The 23,194-nt window shown below is 47.0% G+C and overlaps 3 protein-coding genes across 5 annotated transcripts in view; 2 read left to right on the top strand and 1 right to left on the bottom strand.

Moving 5' to 3' along the window:
* Nucleotides 1-23,194, bottom strand: part of LOC140421380 (uncharacterized) — a 456,825-nt gene that overhangs the window by 45,782 nt on the left and 387,849 nt on the right. The window lies entirely within an intron of this gene.
* Nucleotides 1-23,194, top strand: part of LOC140418533 (uncharacterized) — a 74,861-nt gene that overhangs the window by 22,016 nt on the left and 29,651 nt on the right. The gene's annotated exons all lie outside the window — the stretch shown is intronic.
* On the top strand, nt 11,276-22,078 carry LOC140418532 (uncharacterized). 3 transcript variants are annotated; one of them, XM_072502010.1, is made up of 2 exons: nt 11,276-11,358; nt 19,967-22,078. In XM_072502010.1, the coding sequence occupies exon 2, from the start codon at nt 20,307-20,309 to the stop codon at nt 21,519-21,521; it is 1,215 nt and encodes a 404-aa protein (XP_072358111.1). In that variant the 5' UTR covers nt 11,276-11,358; nt 19,967-20,306; the 3' UTR covers nt 21,522-22,078. The 3 variants fall into 3 exon arrangements, with proteins under 3 accessions (XP_072358111.1, XP_072358108.1, XP_072358110.1); XM_072502007.1 differs by lacking the exon at nt 19,967-22,078 and adding an exon at nt 12,715-14,172 and having other exon boundaries at nt 11,288-11,358; XM_072502009.1 differs by lacking the exons at nt 11,276-11,358; nt 19,967-22,078 and adding exons at nt 12,248-12,308; nt 12,715-14,172.

The raw sequence follows: 23,194 nt of genomic DNA, 5'->3' as shown, positions 1-23,194 counted from the left end.
GACAACAGCCCTCCTTACTATCCACAACTCCACCAATCTTCGTATCGTCTGCAAATTTACTGACCCACCCTTCAACTCCCTCATCCAAGTCATTAATGAAAATCACAAACAGCAGAGGACCCAGAACTGATCCCTGCGGTACACCACTGGTAACGAGGATCCAGGCTGAATATTTGCCATCCACCACCACTCTCTGACTTCTATCAGTTAGCCAGTTCGTTATCCAACTGGCCAAATTTCCCACTATCCCATGCCTCCTTACTTTGTGCAGAAGCCTACCATGGGGAACTTTATCAAATGCCTTACGAAAATCCATGTACACTACATCCACTGCTTTACCTTCATCCACATGCTTGGTCACCTCCTCAAAGAATTCAATAAGATTTGTAAGGCAAGACCTACCCCTCACAAATCCGTGCTGACTATCCCGAATCAAGCAGTGTCTTTCCAGATGCTCAGAAATCCTATCCTTCAGTACCCTTTCCATTAATTTGCCTACCACCGAAGTAAGACTAACTGGCCTGTAATTCCCAGGGTTATCCCTAGTTCCTTTTTTGAACAGGGGCACGACATTCGCCACTCTCCAATCCCCTGGTACCACCCCTGTTGACAGTGAGGACGAAAAGATCATTGCCAACGGCTCTGCAATTTCATCTCTTGCTTCCCAGAGAATCCTTGGATATATCCCGTCAGGCCTGGGGGACTTGTCTATCCTCAAGTTTTTCAAAATGCCCAACACATCTTCCTTCCTAACAAGTATTTCCTCGAGCTTGCCAATCTGTTTCACACTGTCCTCTCCAACAATATCGCCCCTCTCATTTGTAAATACAGAAGAAAAGTACTCATTCAAGACGTCTCCTATCGCTTCAGACTCAATACACAATCTCCCGCTACTATCCTTGATCGGACCTACCCTCGCTCTAGTCATTCTCATATTTCTCACATATGTGTAAAAGGCCTTGGGGTTTTCCTTGATCCTACCCGCCAAAGATTGTTCATGTCCTCTCTTAGCTCTCCTAATCCCTTTCTTCAGTTCCCTCCTGGCTATCTTGTATCCCTCCAATGCCCTGTCTGAACCTTGTTTCTTCAGCCTTACATAAGTCACCTTTTTTCTCTTAACAAGATATTCAACCTCTCTTGTCAACCATGGTTCCCTCACTCGACCATCTCTTCCCTGCCTGACAGGGACATACATATCAAGGACACGTAGCACCTGTTCCTTGAACAAGTTCCACATTTCACTTGTGTCCTTCCCTGCCAGCCTATGTTCCCAACTTATGCACTTCAATTCTTGTCTGACAACATCGTATTTACCCTTCCCCCAATTGTAAACCTTGCCCTGTTGCACGTACCTATCCCTCTCCATTACTAAAGTGAAAGTCACAGAATTGTGGTCACTATCTCCAAAATGCTCCCCCACTAACAAATCTATCACTTGCCCTGGTTCATTACCCAGTACTAAATCCAATATTGCCCCTCCTCTGGTCGGACAATCTACATACTGTGTTAGAAAAGCTTCCTGGACACACTGCACAAACACCACCCCATCCAAACTATTTGATCTAAAGAGTTTCCACTCAATATTTGGGAAGTTAAAGTCGCCCATGACTACTACCCTATGACTTCTGCACCTTTCCAAAATCTGTTTCCCAATCTGTTCCTCCACATCTCTGCTACTATTGAGGGGCCTATAGAAAACCCCTAACAAGGTGACTGCTCCTTTCCTATTTCTGACTTCAACCCATACTACCTCAATAGGGTGATACTCCTCGAACTGCCTTTCTGCAGCTGTTATACTATCTCTAATTAATAATGCCCCCCCCCACCTCTTTTACCACCCTCCCTAATCTTATTGAAACATCTATAACCAGGGACCTCCAACAACCATTTCTGCCCCTCTTCTATCCAAGTTTCCGTGATCGCCACCACATCGTAGTCCCAAGTACCGATCCATGCCTTAAGTTCACCCACCTTATTCCTGATGCTTCTTGCGTTGAAGTATACACACTTCAACCCATCTCCGTGCCTGCAAATACTCTCCTTTGTCAGTGTTCCCTTCCCCACTGCCTCATTACATGCTTTGGCGTCCTGAATATCGGGTACCTTAGTTGCTGGACTACAAATCCGGTTCCCATTCCCCTGCCAAATTAGTTTAAACCCCCCCGAAGAGTACTAGCCAACCTCCCTCCCAGTATATTGGTGCCCCTCTGGTTCAGATGCAACCCGTCCTGCTTGTACAGGTCCCACCTTCCCCAGAATGCCTCCAATTATCCAAATACCTGAAGCCCTCCCTCCTGCACCATTCCTGCAGCCACGTGTTCAACTGCACTCTCTCCCTATTCCTAGCCTCGCTATCACGTGGCACCGGCAACAAACCAGAGATGACAACTCTGCCTGTCCTGGCTTTCAACTTCCAGCCTAACTCCCTAAACTTGTTTATTACCTCCACGCCCCTTTTCCTACCTATGTCGTTGGTACCAATGTGCACCACGACTTCTGGCTGCTCCCCCTCCCCCTTAAGGATCCTGAAGACACGATCCGCGACATCCCTGGCCCTGGCACCCGGGAGGCAACATACCTTCCGGGAGTCTCGCTCGCGACCACAGAATCTCCTATCTATTCCCCTAACCATTGAATCTCCTACAACTATTGCTTTTCTATTCTCCCCCCTTCCCTTCTGAGCCCCAGAGCCAGACTCAGTGCCAGAGACCTGGCCGCTAGGGCCTTCCCCCGGTAGGTCATCCCCCCCAACAGCATCCAAAATGGTATCCTTGTTTTGAAGGGGAACGGCCACGAGGGATCCCTGCACTGTCTGCCTGTTTGTTTTTTTCCCCCTGACTGTAACCCAGCTATTCTTGTCCTGTACCTTGGGTGTGGTTACCTCCCTGTAACTCTTCTCAATCACCCCCTCTGCCTCCCGGATGATCCGAAGTTCATCCAGCTTCAGCTCCAGTTCCCTAACACGGTCTTTGAGGAGCTGAAGTTGGGTGCACTTCCCGCAGGTATAGTCAGTGGGGACACCGGTGGTATCCCTCACCACCCACATCCTACAGGAGGAGCATGTAACTGGCCTAGCCTCCATCCCCTCTTACCTTACAGAATATAGCTGCTGTGTGGACTAACTAGATCTCCGCCCTCCGACTCTGCTCCCAGTCAGCTACACTTCCTGTAAACTCTTGGCTCTCTTCTCACTCTTTGCGGAAATGTCGGAAACAAAATGAAAGGAGCACCTTACTCCCTCCTCACCTAACTCCCTCGGTCACCAAACTCTCACTATCACACTCAAAAAGCACCAAATTCAGCACTCAGTGCAAAAACCAGTGGGTCTCACTGAAATGGAATTCAGTGAGTTCCATTTTCCTGTTCCATCCCGGTAAGTGTCTGTTCCATCCCGGTTAGTGTATTTTCCACCAGTGTCCTTTCTAAATTATTCCATCATCTCTGTTTCTCCCACACTCATGGGACGTGTATTCCAGGTCATTACCACTCACTTGAGAGGCAGACAAGACAAAGAGGTTAGGAGGTGGCCATTCTGCCCATCCTGATCATGCTGCCTGTTTGAAAGAGCTACCCAGTTAATCCCTTTTCCCTGCAATTTTCATTTCCTTTCTTTTGGAAAACAGTCTCGCAATGCAGGCAGCGGATTCCAAATCACAAAACATCACTGTGTTTTCAAACAAATAATGCAGGAGAAAGTGTGTTTGGATTTCAACATGGTGTCAAAGACATGGTCATTTTTATAAAATTAAAACATGAATCTTTATTAATGACTAAATGTACCATGTGCAAATTTGTGGCCAATTGAAAAAAATGCATTTCTATTACACCTCTCACGACCGCAGGACTTCCCAAAGCATTTTGCAGCCCATGGAGTACTTTTGAAGTGGAGTCACTGTTGCAATGTGGGAAAATGTAGGGAGGCCTGGGGAGTCATTTTTAGTTTTAAAAATCAATCTTGTTCATACTGTATTCATACTGTAATCATTGTTATAAGTAACAAGGTCAAGGAAGCCATTTTATCTCCAATTTCTTTCAGCTGTTTCACATTTAGTAACTCTTCTTTATTAACTATAGATTGAACTACATAAAGCCACTGATGATGAAGGTGATAATTAAGTTTTCACAGTAACTTCATTGCTGTGTTAAAAAGAAATTGAACTGGACCAGCCACATTAATACTGTGGCTACCAGGGCAGGTCAAAGGCTAGGAATCCTACGGCGAGTAACTCACCTCCTGACCCCTCAAAGGCTGTCTACCATCTACAAGGCACAAGTAAGTGTAATGGAATACTCTCCGCTTGCCTGGATGAGTGCAGCTCCAACAGCACGCAATAAGCTTGACACCAATAAGGACAAAGCATTCCGCTTGATTGCTCCACCTTCCTCAAAACTTCAAACCCTGCACCACCGACAAAAAGTAGCAACCTTGTGTACCTCGACAAGATCACTGCAGTAACTCACCAAGGTTCCTTCGGCAGCACCTTCCAAACCCACAACCACGACCATCTAGAAGTACAAGAGCAGCAGATACCTGGGAACCCCACCACCTGGAGGTTCCTTCCAAGTCACTCACCACCCTAAATTGGAAATATGTCCCCGTTCTTTCACTGTCGCTGAGCAAAATCCTGAAACTCCCTCCCTCACAGCACAGTGGGTGTACCTACACCTGAAGGACTGCAGCGATTCAAGAAGGCAGCTCATTACCACTCTCTGAAGGGCAACTAGGGATGGGTAATAAATGCTGACCTAACCAACGATGCCCACATCCCATAAAAATGAATTTTAAAAATGTAAGCCTATTTTTGACAATAAGAAAGATTACTAGATTATTATTAGTAATGAACCTTGATTCGGCGATGCTGAGTGCTGCAAAACCCCAAACCCATTGTGCTACATTAGATGTGATCCGCAATTGGATAATATTTGTTAAGCAATTCTGACTGTTGTAAGAATTACGCTGGCACCCAATTTAAGATTATCATTTGGGCTTTCAGAGTGGTGCACATCTGTGTTCCAGAAGTTACATCTGTGACTACACAGAGCCCTGATCGATGCAGACAGAAGAAGCTAGAAACTCATATGCTTGCTTGAACTGAACAAAATAGTGACAGGTGTGTTCCATTGGCTGGATTGCGGGTTTGGGATGTGGAGCAAGGACAGCAGCGCAGGTTCAATCCCATTACCGGATGAGGTTATTCAGGAAGGCCCCTCCTTCTCAACCTTGCCCCTCGTCTGGGATGTGGTGATCCTCAGGTTAAATCACCACGTCAGCTCTTCCCCCTCAAAGGGGAAAGCAGCCTATGGTCACCTGGGTCGATGGCAACTTTACATTTTACATGGTTCATTCCACAGGAAATGCCCTGATTCAATCAGAGTCAACCTGCCTGGTTTGAGTATAAACAAAGCTTGACTCATCAGTTAACTGGTACGCTCTCCATGGCAATGCCTCTCCACGGCAATGCCTCTCCATGGCAATGCCTCTCCACGGCAACGCCTCCCCATGGCAACACCTCTACCAATCAGAGTCCACTTATCAACAAATCAACACTCTCTTCTCATGAAGTTTAAATTGTTGTTCCCTTTAAATTTTCTATTCTTGCGAATGTCCTGATGAGTGGAAGATGAAAAGCTTCAACTCTTTTCTCGATGTTTTAATTACCTACCAGTCTGTAATGCTTGAGTAAGAAGTGAGCCTTCATTGAGTTACAATTACTTAATCAGTGGTTATAGTGAAAGGCTCAGTTTTATTTGTTGTAAAAATGTAAAAGCCTAATTGCTGTGTATATAAAGAATGTGCAATGAGGATAAATGTACCGGCAAGAGAGACCTTCCAACTCTGATTAGCCTCAACATTTGAAACGGTATGAAGAAGGAATTGTGCAGAATCAGATAAAGGGATATTATGAAACAGTTCAATTGTATTCCTATCCAAGATAATGAGAGATGGTGATATAAGTAATTACCATCCAGTCATAAATTAATCTAGTGATCAAATTGAACAATTTTCATGTTGCAACAGGCCCAACTCTTGCCTTTGACAATGTGCCGCAGAGGAGAATGTTAAATATGTTAAGAGCCCATGGTGTTAAGGGTAAGATCCTGGCATAGATAGGGGATTGGCTGACTGGCAGAAGGCAGAGAGTGGTGATAAAGGGGTCTTTTTCAGGATGGCCACCGGTGATTAGTGGTTTGCCTCGGGTCTGTGCTGGGACCACAAATTTTCACAAAGTACATTAATGATCTGGAAGAAGGAACTGAAGGCACTGTTTGCAGATGATAAAAAGATCTGTAGAGGGACAGGTTGTATTGAGGGGGGCTGCAGAAGGATTTGGATAGGCTAGGAGAGTAAGCGAAAAGTGGCAGTTGGAATACAATGTGGAAAAGTGTGAGGTTATGCACTTTGGAAGGAGGAATTTAGGCATAGACGATTTTCTAAATGGGAAAATGCTTATGAAATCAGAAGCCCAAAGGGACTTGGGAGTCCTTATTCAGGATTCTCTTAAGGTTAACGCGCAGGTTCAGTCGGCAGTTAGGGAGGCAAATGCAATGTTAGCATTCATGTCAAGAGGCAAGAATACAAGACCAAGGATGTACTTCTGAGTCTGTATAAGATCTGATCAGACCCCATTTTGAGTATTGTGAGCAGTTTTGGGCCCGTGTCTAAGGACGGATGTGCTGGCCTTGGAAAGGGTCCAGAGAAGGTTCACAAGAATGATCTCTGGAATGAAGAGCTTCTCGTATGAGGAACGGTTGAGGACTCTGGGTCTGTACTCGTTGGAGTTTAGAAGGATGAGGGGGGATCTTATTGAAACTTATAGGGTACAGCAAGGCCTGGATAGAATGGACATGGTGAGGATGTTTCCACTTGTAGGAAAAACTAGAACCAGTGGACACAATCTCAGACTAAAGGGACGATCCTTTAAAACAGAGATGAGGAGGAACTTCTTCAGCCAGAGGATGGTGAATCTGTGGAACTCAATGCCGCTGAAAGCTATGGAGGTCAAATCACTGAGTGTGTTTAAGACAGCGATAGATAGATTCTTTATTAACAAGGGGATCAGGGGTTATGGGGAGAAGGCAGGAGAATGGAGATGAGAAAAATATCAGACATGATTGAATGGTGGAGCAGACTCGATGGGCTGAGTTGCCTAATTCTGATCCTATGTCTTATGGTGAGCTCATGGTCACTTTGGAGGATAAAAAGAGGTTCCAAAGGTCTTGTTAGCCAAGTGCTAAAGACTACCGAGGCTACATTCCACAGAAATTGCAGTCAGAGAAGGAGCCTGAGAGGGTCTACAGATCTACAGATTGGTCACCTGCATGAAATTGTGAATGTCAATGTCTCAAAGTTGTTCAGTAAACCTTTATCTTTGAATAAACTTATTTATCTTGGGGATCACTGCACAATGTTCAGTGCCATTCACAACTCCTCAGATACTCAAGCAGTTCATTTCCAAATGCAACAAGACCTGGACAATATCCAGACGGGTTGATAAGTGGCAAGTAACATTCAAGCCAGTCAAGTGCCAGGCAATGGCCATTTCCAATAAGAGAGAATCTAACCAATGCCCCTTGACATTCAATGGCATTACCACCTCTGAACAGTGCTAACCACTGTGCCGCCCATAAATGTAATGGAATACTCTGCCTTTGCCTGAGTGGAGCTCCCAACAACAGGCAAGAAGCTTGACACCATCCAGGACAAAGCAGCCCACTTGATTGGCACCCCATCCACAAACATTCACTCCTTCCACTACTAACAAACAGTGTGCAATAGTGTGTAATATCTACAATATGCACTGGTGAAACTCACCAAAGCTCCTTACACCTTCCAAACCCCCAACCACGACCATCCAGTAGGACAAAGACAACAGATATATGAAAACACCATCACCTGGAAGTTCACCTCTAAATCACTCACCATCCTAACTTCGAAATATATTACCATTCCTTCACTGTCACTGGAACTCCCTCCCTAAGAGTACTGTGTGTGTACCAACACCTCAGGTACTTCAGGGGTTCAACAAGGAAGCTCACCACCACCGTCTTGAGGTCACGTAGGGATGAGCGATAAATGTTGGCCGAGCCCGTTAATGCACATCCCTTGAATGAATAAAAATTAAACAATAATGAACTTTATTAGTGTCATAAGTAGGCTTACATTAACACTGGAATGAAGTTACAGTGAAAATCCCCTAGTTACCACACTCCGGTGCCAGTTTGGGTACACTGAGGGAGAATTCATCTAACAAGCATCTATGGGACTTGTGGGAGAAAGCTGGAGCGCCCGGAGGAAGTCCACGCACACACGGGGAGAACGTGTAGACTCCGCACAGACAATGACCCAAGCCAGGAATCTAACCTGGGACCCTGGCGCTGTGAAGCAGCAGTGCTAACCACTGTGTTACCATGCCACCACGGTAGCATAGTGGTTAGCACAATTGCTTCACAGCTCCAGGGTCCCAGGTTCGATTCCCGGCTTGGGTCGCTGTCTGTGCGGAGTCTGCACATCCTCCCTGTGTGTGCGTGGGTTTCCTCCAGGTGCTCCGGTTTCCTCCCACAGTCCAAAGATGTGCGGGTTAGGTGGATTGGACATGCTAAAAAATTGCCCCTTAGTGTCCAAAATTGCCGTTGGGGTGGGGTTACTGGGTTATGGGGATAGGGTGAGGGGTATGGGCTTGGGTAGGGTGCTCTTTCCAAGAGCCGGTGCAGACTCGATGGGCCTAATGGCCTCCTTCTGCACTGTAAATTCTATGATTCTATGATTCACTTAAACTGTTTTGGGTATACACAAGGCAGCCATCTTGAATCCTACCCCTGCCATTTCACATTATCCAATTCATATCCAGGTTATAAATACCTACGATTACCTTTCTCACAAGTCCCTATTATTTCTGCAGCAATTATAAATCGACCAGGCTGCTACTGTTAGGTGACATTTAAACTACTAAGTACAACCGTGACTTACTACGCTTATTTTGCTTATCTCCAGACAAACTAATTCTACATCTGAGATATAATTCTACATCTAATCAAGGGCTGGTTTAGCACAGGGCTAAATCGCTGGCTTTGAAAGCAGACCAATGCAGGCCAGCAGCATGATTCAGTTCCCGTACCAGCCTCCCCGAACAGATGCCGGAATGTGGCGACTAGGGGCTTTTCACAGTAACTACATTGAAGCCCACTTATGACAATAAGTGATTTTCATTTCATTTCATTTTCACATCTTCATCTTCTGAGCCGAGATCATTTCTCACGACTGTGTTGATCTCAAATGTGATCAACAGAACTAACCCATACCCTTTCATCTCGTCCTATCCTAAACTAAAGAGCTGGTAATTGACTTTTACATAGAACATACAGTGCAGAAGGAGGCCATTCGGCCCATCGAGTCTGCACCGACCCACATTAATCCCTCACTTCCACCCTATCCCCGCAACCCAATAACCCCTCCCAACCCTTATGGACACTACGGGCAATTTTTAGCATGGCCAATCCACCTAACCTGCACGTCTTTGGACTGTGGGAGGAAACCGGAGCACCCGGAGGAAACCCACGCAGACACGGGGAGAACGTGCAGACTCCGCATAGACAGTGACCCAGCGGGGAATCGAACCTGGGACCCTGGCGCTGTGAAGCCACAGTGCTATCCACTTGTGCTACCGTGCTGGAAGCAAAGTACTGTACACAGCCCTGTCAGCATCAACGGGGCCGAGGTGATGATGGTTAGCAGTTTCAAATTCCTAGGGGTGCACATCTCCAAAAAATCTGTCCTGGTCCACCCACGTCGACGCTACCACCAAGAAAGCACAACAGCGTCTATACTTCCTCAGGAAACTAAGGAAATTCGGCATGTCCACATTGACTCTTACCAACTTTTACAGATGCGCCATAGAAAGCATCCTATCAGGCTGCATCACAGCCTGGTATGGCAACTGCTCGGCCCAGGACCGCAAGAAACTTCAGAGAGTCGTGAACACCGCCCAGTCCATCACACGAACCTGCCTCCCATCCATTGACTCCATCTACACCTCCCGCTGCCTGGGGTAAGCGGGCAGTATAATCAAAGATCCCTCCCACCTGGCTTACTCACTCTTCCAAATTCTTCCATCGGGCAGGAGATACAGAAGTCTGAGAACACACACGAACAGACTCAAAAACAGCTTCTTCCCCACTGTCACCAGACTCCTAAATGACCCTTTATGGACTGACTTCATTAACACTACACCCTGTATGCTTCATCCGATGCCAGTGCTTATGTAGTTACATTGTATATGTTGTGTTGCCCTATTATGTATTTTCTTTTATTCCTTTTTCTTTTCATGTACTTAATGATCTGTTGAGCTGCTCGCAGAAAAATACTTTTCCCTGTACCTCGGTACACGTGACAATAAACAAATCCAATCCAATCCTCTGTGAAGTCACCCACTCCGGAATATTCAGTTTCCAGCCTCAGCAACTTTGTAAACACATCCCTGTATTGGCTGCGATACCATGCACATTTATTTCTATCTTTGCTATTAGTTCATCTATCTTATTACAAATACTGGTGTATTCAGATGGAGAGCATTTAAATCTCTTTCTATCCTGTTTCCCTACTTTGACCCTCTGTTGCATCTATTTGTACATAAGAACATTATAACTAGGAACAGGAGTAGGCCATCTGGCCCCTCGAGCCTGCTCCGCCATTTAATGAGATCATGGCTGATCTTTGTGGACTCAGCTCCACTCTCCGGCCCGTACACCATATCCCCGAATCCCTTTATTCTTTAGAAAGGCATCTATCATTTTCTTAAAAACGTTTAAAGAAGGAAGCGTTTAAAGAAGGAGCCTCAACTGCTTCACATATCTGATAACTCTGGTTATCATTGCCTGTAATGCTACTTTGACTATTGCCTTGTCTTTGCTCGTTAAATTTGGAGGGTATTACTTTTTTGTTCGCTATTTAATTCAAATCTAAGATGCTCATGCTCCCAGAGGAGAACCTCTTGCTGTATGCTACCGATGTTGCTGGCAATAACATCTACCACAATCACTACGCCAACCCTCTCCTTCTCTGTATTCTATGGAGCAGATCCCCCACCATTCAGAATGCGGACTTAAGCGTTTTACATCTGTGGTTCAAATTATAATCGGACCACGAAAGGTGAATTTATATTCAACAATATCTCGTCGTAATGGCGATTCGATTACCCAGCATGCACCGAGAGGGTGAATATGCCCTAACTTCACTACGGGAGATCATTACGCGTGCGCACTACCGCTCATGCCGGAGCGTGCGCAGTGCGGGTGTTGGCAGTGGGCGGATGGATTGATGTTGGATTCGCAGGAAGAGCAGAAAGTGATTGGAGACAGCAGGTGAGTGAGGTTAAATGGAGGCGGTGGGCGAGAGGGGAGGCTTCATAAACACCCGGTGCAGGAAGGGAAACTTTAATAAAACCGGACGGAGGCCTTATACCACAAATGAAAAGCTCGAGGTCCCGTTTTTGCAGCCGCCATCTTGGACAATAGGCGACGCTGCAGCCATCTTTATGGGGGGCACTGGACAGCAGAGCGCATGCACGGCCGCCATCTTTATTGGGGGCAATAGGATCCGCCCATGAGACCAGGGTGGAGTCGGTCAGTCTTGCTATAGTGGGAATAGGCGGTCCTGTTGGTGATGTGAATGTGTGCTCAGAATCTCGGTTTGGGAATTAGTAAATAGTTTACTTCAGCCTCAGACAATCCCCAGGGAGAGGGCTGGAGTCAGTGGCTAAGGAGTTTGTACTGGGGACTGAAGGCAAAGATCTCGCTCTGCCCCATATTCAAATAGAGGCAATCCAATACAGTCAGGCAAGTCACGAAGATGACCCGGTCCATCTAGAAGGTGCAGTTTTAGGGTTTGGGAAATTGTAGTTCAGTTGTAGGTTTATAAAATACCTCTCCATTGCTCTGTGTCTCCCACACCTTTTCCTGTCCCTCTGCTCCCATTCTCGCTCTGTGTCTCTCACTTCCCCTCGCTGCTTCTCTTATCACACAATGCTCTACCCCATAGGGTTGTGGGTATACCATCATTGAATATATTTAAGGCTGAGATGCAGGGAATTGAGGGCGGCATGTTAGCACAGTGGTTAGCACTGTTGCTTCACAGCGCCATGGTCCCACGTTCTATTCACGCTTGTTCTCCCTGTGTTGGCGTGGGTTTCCTCCCACAAGTCCCAAATACGTGCTGTTCGGGGAAAATTGTGAATTCTCCCTCTCTGTATTCCAACAGGCACCGGAATGTGGCGACGAGGGACTTTTCACAGTAACATCATTGCAGTGTTAATGTAAGCCTACTTGTGACAATAGTACAGATTATTATTATTTTGGTCTCTTGGGAAGTCAAAAGGATCTGGGGAACTGATGGGAAAGTGGAGTTGAAGATTAAGATCAGCCATGATTGTGCTGGATGGCGGAACAGGCTCGACGGGCCAAATGTTCTACTTGTCCTATTATGTTGTTACAGAGGTCAGAGTCTTGTCTCGGTCCACAAAGGTGGCAAGTTCTCTTCCCTGAAAGACATTAATGAACCAGTTAGTTTTCTGCAAAAATCCAGCAGTTTTCATGGTCATTGTTTTCCTAGTGCCGGCCCCACAAATGACCAGATTCATTCAGCTCAATTTCAGAACCTGCCTTTGTGTTTTTGTGGTTTTTTTCTCACTCCCTATTTTCTGTTTCAAATCAATTTCACAGAATACTCGAAAGGGAGGATTTGCAATCAAGAAACACAAAGCAAACCACGTCATAATCGGACGCAGTTCCCCATTTAGTTGTAAACTGAATATCGATTAATTTTTAACATGGAAGAAAACGGCAACATTCACAGTGAGGAGAAACCCTGGAAATGTGGAGAATGTGAGGAGGGATTTAGATCCCCATCTGAGTTGGAATCTCATCGACGCAGTCACACTGGGGAGAGGCCGTTCACCTGTTTTGCGTGTGGGAAGGGATTCGCTCGATCTTCCAACCTGCTGCAACACCAGCGGGTTCACACTGTGGAGAGAGCATTCCCCTGTCCACAGTGTGGGAAGGGATTCACTCAATCCTCCCAGCTGCTGAGACACCAGCGAGTTCATAGTGGGGAGAAACCATTCATCTGCCCCGAGTGTGGGAAAGGATTCACTCGCACATCAGGGCTGCTGACGCACCAGCGAGTTCACACTGGGGAGAGGCCATTCACCTGCTCCAAGTGTGGGAAGGGATTCGCTCAGTCATCCAACCTGCTGAAACACCAGCGAATTCACACCGAGGAGAGACCTTTCAAATGCCCAGACTGTGGGCAGCCCTATAAAAGTTCCCTGGACCTAATGCGTCATCAAATTGTTCACACTGATGAGAGACCGTTCAAGTGCTCTCACTGTGCGTCTGGGTTCAGGCGATCAGAAGAACTCACTGTGCACCTACGAATTCACAATGGGGAAAGACCGTTCACCTGCTCAGAGTGTGGGAAGCGATTCACTCAGTCATCTGCACTGCTGACGCATCAGCGAGTCCACACTGGGGAGAGACCATTCTCTTGCTCAGAGTGTGGGAAGAGATTCACTGATTTATCCACCCTGCTGAAACACCAGAGTGTTCACACTGATGAGAGACCTTTTAAATGCTCGGACTGTGTAAAGTGCTATAAAAGTCCCCGGGAACTGATGTATCATCAACGTGTTCACACCACTGAGAGACCATTTAAATGTCTAGACTGCGAGAAGTGCTACAAAAGTTCTGGGGAACTGATCCGCCATCAACGCGTTCACACTGACGAGAGACCATTCAAGTGCTCTTACTGCGAGACAGGTTTCAGGGGACCAGAACAACTCACTGCGCACCAGAGAATTCACACTGGGGTGAGGCCATTCACCTGCTCCAAATGTGGGAGGGGATTCACTCAGTCATCCACACTGCTGCGACACCAGCGAGTTCACACTGGGGAGAGACCATTCGCCTGCCCAGAATGTGGGAAGGGATTTACTACCTTATCCACCCTGTGCAAACACCAGCATATTCACAATGAACAACAGTGATTGGATTTTGTGATTAATCATATCCACACTGAACCATGTTTATTAGGGTCTGTTTCTGCTGATGTTCGTAAACACCAGCCCATATATCTTCACGAATATTGTCGATAATGGTCAAATAAATCAGCTTTGTGCTAAACACAGTGTGTTGAGTCTCAAACACAGCTTAGTTCTTTTTGGAGTGTTCTCCCTCTCCCCTGTCTCCTCCATCCTCACCTCCAACAACAAGTGTGAGGAGCTCATGGAGTTTCTTTGTCACCAAGGTTGAGACAATCTGATCAGCTGCCTCTGCTGCTTCCCTCCCACTAACCCACCAGGCCAAACTATTTCTACATTTCCTCAAAGTCTGAGCCCTGAACTACATCTTTCTCCCGTTTCTCTATCTCCTTCCCTCTCAGAGCTCACCTTGTCCATGAGACCCACCTGCTCCCTTGACCCTATCCTCAGAAAAATGCTGACTATCCAACTTCTCCATGTGACTGATATCCTTAATGATTCTCTCTTAAATTCACTATCATCAATCATCCTTTTTTTTAAAAAAGTGTTCATCCCACCATCTTTGCAAACTAGCATCCCATCGCCAACCTGCCTTTCCAAAATTCTTTTAATCTGTGTCCCCCGAGGATCTGTCCTCGGCGCCTCCTATTTCTCATCTACAAGCTGCATGAGGTGACATCATCCAAAAGCACCGCGTTAGTTTTCACATGTACACTGACAACACCCAGCTCTACCTCACCACCATCCCTCTCCATTCCTCCACTGTCCCTAAATTATCAAACTGCTTATCCCACATCCAGGACTGAATGAGCAGAAAATTCTTCCAATTAAATATCGGGAAGATCAAAGCTATTGTCTTCAGTCACCATTAGAAATGCCGTTCCCTAACTCCCGAGTCCATCCCTCTCCCTGCGAACTGTCTGAGACTGAAGCACACTCTGCACAATCTCCGTGTCAGATTTGACCCCAAGATGAGTTTCTGACCCCATATCCACACCATCACTAATATCAGATATTTCAATCTCCATAATGTCACCTGTGTCCATCCCCACCCCCAGCTCATCTGCTGCTGAAACCCTCATCCATGCCCCTGTTACCTTTGACTTGATGATTCCAATACATTCCTATCCAGCCTCTCTCATTCACCCCACACGGAAACGTGAGATCATCCAAAACTCTGCTACCTGAGTGCTTTCTCACACCAAGTCCTGTTCACCATCAGCCCTGTGCTCACTGACTTTGCTCCTGGTCTGGTAATGCCTCAATTTAAAAATTCACATCCTTGTTTCAAATTTCTCCCTGGCTTCGTCCCTCCCTATGTCTGTAATCTCCAGTCGTGCTCTCTCTCAGATGTTTGCACTCTTCTCATTCTGGCCTCTTCACATCTCCGATTTTAAAAAAAATGTTTTTAATTGGATTTTTGTACAGAGTATATTTTGCCATTATGTACACAGGATATATGTATATACATGTAAGTAGGCATCCATTTGTGCTGGCGAGGCACTTCCGGAGGGCAATCCTCAAGTGGGCCTGGTGCCGGTGATGGCCCTCGCTTCTCCCGGTCGGATTTTGCCGCCGTTGTCTTTCGTGCACGCTGCCGCTGCAGCCGGCCCTCCCGTCCTCCGCCTGTATTCTCCTTTTTCTCTGTTCCTATGGATGTCAGGTTGGTTAACGTCCCCCCCCCCCCCCCCCACCTCCCTGGCTCGCCTCTATTGTTCACTATCCCTTCCCTCCTCCCACCCCACCCCCGCGGTTCGCCTTTCCTGCCTCTTAGAATGAGTTGTTCTCTCCCCCACCCCCCAATCTCTCGTTCTATCTCACCCTCTCATGCTTTGGCTGCTTTCCCCTGGTTCCTGGCTATTCTTCTCCTTGTTTGTTGGCCACAAACGAGTCCCGGAACAATCGGGTGAATGGCTCCCACGTTCTGTGGAAGCCGTCGTCTGACCCTCGGATGGCGTATTAAATTTTCTCCATTTGGAGAGATTCCGAGAGGTCGGACAGCCAGTCTGCTGCTTTCGGTGGTGCTGCTGACCGCCAGCCGAACAGGATTCTACGGCAGGCGATCAGCGAGGCAAAGGCAAGGGCGTCCGCCCTCCTCCCCAGGAATAGATCTGGCTGGTCTAAAACCCTGAAGACCGCCACTTTCGGGCATGGCTCCACCCTCACCCCCACCACTTTGGACATTGCCTCGAAGAAGACAGTCCAGTACTCCACAAGTCTGGGGCAAGACCAGAACATGTGGGCGTGGTTGGCCGGACCTTCTTGGCACCGTTCACATCTATCGTCCACTTCCGGGAAGAACCTACTCATACGGGTTCTTGTTAAGTGGGCTCCATGTACCATTTTTAGTTGCACCAGGCTGAGCCTTGAGCAGGTGGAGGTGGAGTTGACCCTATGCAGTGCTTCGCTCCAGAGACCCACCCTATCTCGATCCCCAGGTCCTCCTCCCATTTCCTTCTTGTTGCGTCCAGTATGGTGTCGGCCCCTTCTCCCAGTTGGTTGTACATGTCGCTGCAGTTTCCTCTCTCTAATATGCTTGTGTCCAGTAACTCTTCCAGTAATGTCTGTTGTGGCGGTTGTGGGTAAGTCCTTGTCTCCTTTCGTAGCAGGTTTCTCAGCTGCAGGTACCTTAAGCTCGCTCCCCCAGGTCATCTGGAATTTCTCCGTCAGTTCGTCCAGTGTCGCAACCCTGCCGTCGGTGTTTAGGTCCCTGACTGTCAGTGTCCCCTCGTACTGTCTCCACATTTTGAAGGTGGTGTCGGTCAGTGCTGGTGTGAACCTATGGTTGTTACAGATGGGAGCTTTGTCTGACATTTTGGTCAGGCCAAATTGCTGCCGTAGCTGGTTCCAGGACTGGAGGGTGGCTATCACCACTGGGCTGCTGGGGTGTTTTTTGGGTGGGGATGGGAGTGCCGCCGTGGCGAGGGCCCGGAGAGAGGTCCCCTTACTGGAGGCCTCCTCCATGCACACCCACGCGGCCTCTGGCTCCTTGATCCATCCCCTTATTCGCTCGGCTGTGGCTGCCCAGTGGTAAAATTGTAGGTTTGGGAGGGCTAGCCCTCCCCTTGATTTTGTTTTTTGTAAGACCTTCTTTGTGATCCTAGCATTCTTTCCCCCCCCCCTCCCCCCCATACGAACGCCATGATTACTTTGTCTACTGCTTGGAAAAAGGCCTTGGGGGTGTAGATCGGGATGGCCCTGAGTAGGAAGAGGTACCTCACATCTCTGATTTTAATAACTCCACCATTCATGGCAAGACTTGGGTATGAAACTCTGAAATTCACTCCCTAGAAGCTCCATCTCTCTCCTGATTAAAGGTGGTTGTTAAATCTGCCTCTCCAATCATGTGTTTGTCCATCTGTTCAAATATCTCCCGATGTGACTCAGTGCCAATGTTTTACTTCATGAGTTTCCCCTGAAACACATTGGGATGTTTTATTACATTAATCATGTTGTATAAATACAAGTTGTTGCTGTTTCATGACAGCCAGTTAAAGCAGAGTAAGATTCCACAAACAGCAGTCAGATGAGTAACTGATGTATTTTTGTGCTGTCAGTTAAAACAGGAATGTAGGTCCCACTGCAGCAGGAGAACTCCCCGGTGAACAGGATGTGTTGTTGAGCTCTCCTGAGCTGAGAGTGGAGCTGATTGAGCTGTCAGGCATGTTGTGTATCCGGTGTGCACAAGTTACAAACCTTATCTCATACTTTTAATGTTCTCAGTAAGTACACAGTCCATGCAAACCAATAGGTGAAATGTGGTCAGACAACCCACACTCTCAAACCAAGTGACCGACACCATCCAATACAACGTCTATGGATTTCTCTTCAATTCCCCAGACCTTTGTCACACTGTGAGCCACTTCAAAGCTCTTGCTCTCCCAATATAACTCTGGTTGCTAAGCAATAGTCTAGATTTTCTAAACCCGTAAATTTGCTTTACTTTCTGTATACTGTAAATGGCAGAACCCTAAGGAACATTAACATACAGAGGGATCTGGGTGTGCAGGTCCACAGTTCCCTAAAAGTGGTAACACAGGTGGCCAAGGTGATTAAGAAGGCTTATGGTCTGCTTGCCTTCATCGGCCGGGGCATTGATGTTTGAAACCTTTTGGAACAGGGAGCAAGGATTCCTATCTTGACTTTGGAATCGCTCATGCTAGTTGTGTCCGAATGAATCGAGATATTTCCGACTGCAAATCCTTCCATTCCAATCCATTGTAAACACATCAATCAAAGCCATCACTGCCAGGACAGGATAGTAATTTGAAACTGATATTCTAGTTATCACACAACATTCTCTCCTTCAATAATCTCTCCCTCAATGTTAACAAAACGAAGGAGATTGTCATCAACTTCAGGAAGCGTAGTGGAGAACATGCCCCTGTCTACATCAATGGGAATGAAGTAGAAAGGGTCGCGAGCTTCAAGTTTTTAGATGTCCAGATTACCAACAACCTGTCCTGCTCTCCCCACCCTCAATGCCGACACTCTAGTTAAGAAAGCCCACCAACGACTACTTTCTCAGAAGACTGAGGAAACTTGGTATGTCAGCTTACGGCTCTCACCAACTTTTAAAAATACACCATAGGAAAGCACTCTTTCGGGTTGTATCTTAGCTTGGTATGGTGTATGGTTCCTGCTCTGCTCAAGACTGCAGGAAAGTACAAACGGTTGTGAATGTAGCCCAATCCATCATGCAAACCAGCCTCCCATCCATTGACTCTGTCTACAATTCACGCTGCCTCGGAAAGGCAGCCAGCATAATTAAGGACCCCACACATCCGGGACATACTCTCTTCCACCATCTTCCATCAGGAAAAAGGATACAAAAGTTTGAGGTCAAGTATCAACCGACTCAAGAACAGCTTCTTCCCTGCTGCCATCAATCAGACTTTTGAATGGACCTACAACGTATTAAGTTGATCTTTTCTCTGCACCCTAGCTATGATTTGACATTACATTTTGTAGTCTCTCCTTCCTTCCCTATGTATGGTATGCATTGTCTGTATAGCAAGAAACAATACTTTTCACTGTATACTAATACATGACAATAATAACCCACATCTAATTCTCCTCTCTCTAAACTATCCACAGACTTCCTCCTATCAATTGTAGCCCTAATTCTTTTGGCCATCCTCCAAATTTTGCCCCGTTCTCCTCCCCAATGCTGCTGACTCTCGGATTCTATTTCACACTCAGCTATTACCTCCCTAATATGTCACTCTGATGTCTAAATCTTAACACCTGAATTTAACAATTTTTGCTGAACGGGAGTCATAATTAATTCCAGTGACGACCCACATGAATTTTCTGTCCGGGTGGGTTCACTGCGCCATCTCCCGACCACCTATCCCCCAGTGCCAGGAGTTCAGACACTGGCTTCCAAACGAGCAATGGCGGCTCCAGCTCCCACAAGCCTGGGAAATCGCCCCATTCACCGCGCGGATGTGCGCATGTTCACCGTAAGAAGGGCTGCGCATGTGCGGAGATTTGTGCTTTCTATTGGTCAACAGTTGGGTGTGATTTGGAGTCAAAGTGGCTCCAAGCGACATAACGTCCGCTTTCCCATTGTCTTTGTGCGGGGCATTGACCAATGGCAATTGTCGGGAGACCGGAAGAACTTTATTCCTCCAGCCAATCAGAGCACGGCTTTGGGTCAATATAGGACACATATGTCCAGTTTTGTAATATGGTACATATTAGATAGAGTATTTATGGTTAAGTAATAAAGTGCTAATTATTTCTAGTCTTGCGATATAATGCTGTAACTAAATTATACATTTCCAATCCTAGTGAGAATGCGGGAAGAATTTGTGGGATGGAGATAACCCGATTCAGGGGAAAGGGAGAGGAATATTTTACAGAAACTAGCATTGTCTGTTCTGAATTTCTGTCCTGTACTTAGTGAAGACTTTTGTAAACTCCTTTTACAGGATGTCAGAAGGGGAGGATTTGCAGCCAGAAATCTCAAAATGCAGCAAGACTTAACAGAGCCACTCGAATGACCAGAACCTGAATGCCATCAATCTTTGAATCTCGAAGGATAAATTGTCTGTTTTGGCCGTCACATCAGTATGACTGGAAAGGCACCAAGAAACACAGATCTGAGTGAGAGTGTCGAGTGCACTGACTGTGGAAAGGGCTTTCACCAATTATACAGACTGCAGAAATATCACACCATTTACAGCAGGGAAGAGACCGTGCACATGCTGTGTGTGTGGACCAGGCTTTAACTGATTGTCAAACTTGGAAAGACACAAGAACACCCGCAGCATGGAGAAACCACAGGAAGGTGAGGACTGTGGGAAGGATAGCCGTATCCCGTCTGCACTGGAAACTCATAAACCTGTTCACACTGGGGAGAGACCATTCGCCTGCTCCAAGTGTGGGGAAGGAGACTGCTCCCCATCTGCCCTCAAGATTCATCACTGCAGTCACACTGTGGAAAGGCCGTTCATCTGCTCAGAGTGTGAGAAGGGATTTCTCCAGTCATCTGACCTGTGGAATCACCAGCAAGTTCACACTAGGGAGAGGCCGTACACCTGCTTTGAGTGTGGGAAGGGATTCACTCAGTCATCCCACCTGCTGATACACCAGCAAGTTCACACCGGGGAGAAGCCGTTCACCTGCTCGAAGTGTGGGAAACAATTCAATCATTCATCTGACCTTCTGAATCACCAACAGGCTCACACAGGGGAGCGACCGTTCACCTGCCCCAAGTGTGGAAAGGGTTTCACTCAGTCATCCCACCTGCTGATACACCAGCGAGTCCACACTCTGGAGAGGCCGTTCCACTGCCCCGAGTGTGGGAAGTGTTTTATTCAATCTTCACACCTAGTGACACATCAGGGCATCCACACCAGGGAGAGGCCATTCACCTGCTCAGAGTGTGGGAAGCGTTTTATTCAATTATCGCACCTAGTGACACACCAGCGAGTCCACACAAGGGAGAGGCCATTCAACTGCCCCGAGTGTGGGAAACGTTTTATTCAATCATCCCACCTAACATCACATCAGGGGGTTCACAGCAGGGAGAGGCCTTTCACCTGCTCCGAGTGTGGGAAGCGTTTTATTCAATCATCTCACCTAGTGTCACACCAGGAGGTTCACATCAGGGAGAGGACATTCACCTGCCCTGAGTGTGGGAGGGGATTCATTCTGTTATCGGACCTGCAGAATCACCAGCAAGTTCACACTGGGGAGAGGCCATTCTCCTGCTCTGAATGTGGGAAGGGATTCACTCGTTCAGCCAACCTGCAGGCACACCAACGCATTCACACCAGGGAGAGACCATTCACCTGCTCTGAGTGTGGGAAGGGATTCGCTCTTTCATCTGATCTGCAGAGTCACCAGCAAGTTCACACTGAGGCAAGGCCATTCACCTGCTCTGAGTGTGGGAAAGGATTCATTCAGTCATCCCATCTGCAAACACACCAGCAAGTTCACAAGGATTCGCAAAGGGATTTACTCAGTCATTCCACTTGCTGAGACACCAGCAAGTCGCTAAGTGGTGACTGGGACTGGATTCTGCTGTTTTTGCTGCTGTGAATCACATCCAGGACTGAACCATGTTCATTCTGACACTTGGTGAAGTAGGAGAGTTGGAGGGTTTCTTTCTGCTGGACTGACTGGTGTCAGACTTTGCTTCCAGTGGGCTGATGCTGAGCCTGGGAGAGCACATTTCCACTGAAATGATCCACAAAAGCTGCTGAAGGACATTTATTTTATCCTGGACAGTAAATAGTGTTTTTAATAACACTACAGGTAGTCCTAAAATAAATACATTTGTCGCTGTTGCATTGAGTCTACAGCACAGGGCCAGGCCAGTCGGCTCACTTGGTCTGTGTCAGTATTTATGTGACACATGAGCCTCCATCCTCCCTCTTCACCTCCACCATCAGCATCTCCTTCTATTCCTTTCTCCCTCATGTATGTATCTAGCTTTACGTTCAATGTATTCATGCTGTTCATCTCAACCTCGTTTAAAAAATGTTTAGAGTAACCAATTCATTTTTCCCAATTAAGGGGTAATATGTGGCCAATCCTCCTACCCTGCACATCTTTGGGTTCTGGGGGTGAAACCTACGTAAACAAGGGGAGAATATGCAAACTCCACATGGATAGTGACCCAGAGCCAGGATCAAACCTGGGACCTCGGTGCCGTGAGGCAACAGTGCTAACCACTGCATCACCGTGCTGCCCGAGGCTAAAGAGGTTTCTACTGAAATTATTGAACGCCTGCATAATCTTAAAGACTCTCATCAGATCACCCGTCAGTCATCTCCTTTCTAGTGAAAGGCAGCCGCAACCTTTCCTGAGGGTTAAATATTATTCTTGTGAACACTTGTTGCACCTTCTCCAGTGTCTATTTCCTTTTTCTAAATAGTGATCACCAATGTTGACAGAGCTCCCAGTGTAGTCTAACCCTGGTTCTAAACCAGTTAAACAAAACCTCCCTGCTTTTCAATTCTATCCCTCTGTAATGGGACCCGATATATGGGCCCCACACTTTCGGAAAGATGTGACTTTCTCAGAGAGATTGCAGAGGAGATTTATGAGGACACCAGGAATGAGCAACTTCAGTTAGTTGGAGTGACTGGAGCAGCTGAAATTCCTCTCTTTCTATCACAGTCAGCAGAGATGGAGGGCACTCAGCCCATCCTGGCACAAAGGAAGATGGTTGTAGTTGTTGAGGTCAATTATCTCACCTCCTGAACATCACTGAAGGAGTTCCTCAGGGTAGTGTCCTTGGTCCCACCATCTTCAGCTACTTGATCAATTACCTTCCTTCCATCATAATGTCAGAAGTGGGGATGTTTGCAGATCACTGCACAATATTCAGCACCATTCACAGCTCCTCAGATACTGGCACAGTCCATGTCCAAATGCAGCAAGACCTGGACAATGTCCAGGCTTGGGCTGATGAGTGGGAAGGAACATGTGGGCCACACAATTGCCAGACAGACAATGACCAGACAAGGCCCAATACCATAAGAAACTACAGAGAATCATGAACACAACCCAGTCCATCTGGCGAAACCTCCTCCCATCCATTGACTCCATCTGCACCCCTGCTGGGAAAGTGGGAAGCATAATCAAAGACCCCTCCCACCCGGGTTATTCTCTCTTCCAACCTCTTCCATCGGCCAGGAGATATGATC

The sequence above is a fragment of the Scyliorhinus torazame genome, chromosome 5 (assembly GCF_047496885.1).
Source record: "Scyliorhinus torazame isolate Kashiwa2021f chromosome 5, sScyTor2.1, whole genome shotgun sequence".
Taxonomy (NCBI): Eukaryota; Metazoa; Chordata; class Chondrichthyes; order Carcharhiniformes; family Scyliorhinidae; genus Scyliorhinus; species Scyliorhinus torazame.
This window is presented reverse-complemented; position numbering and strand designations above follow the sequence as displayed.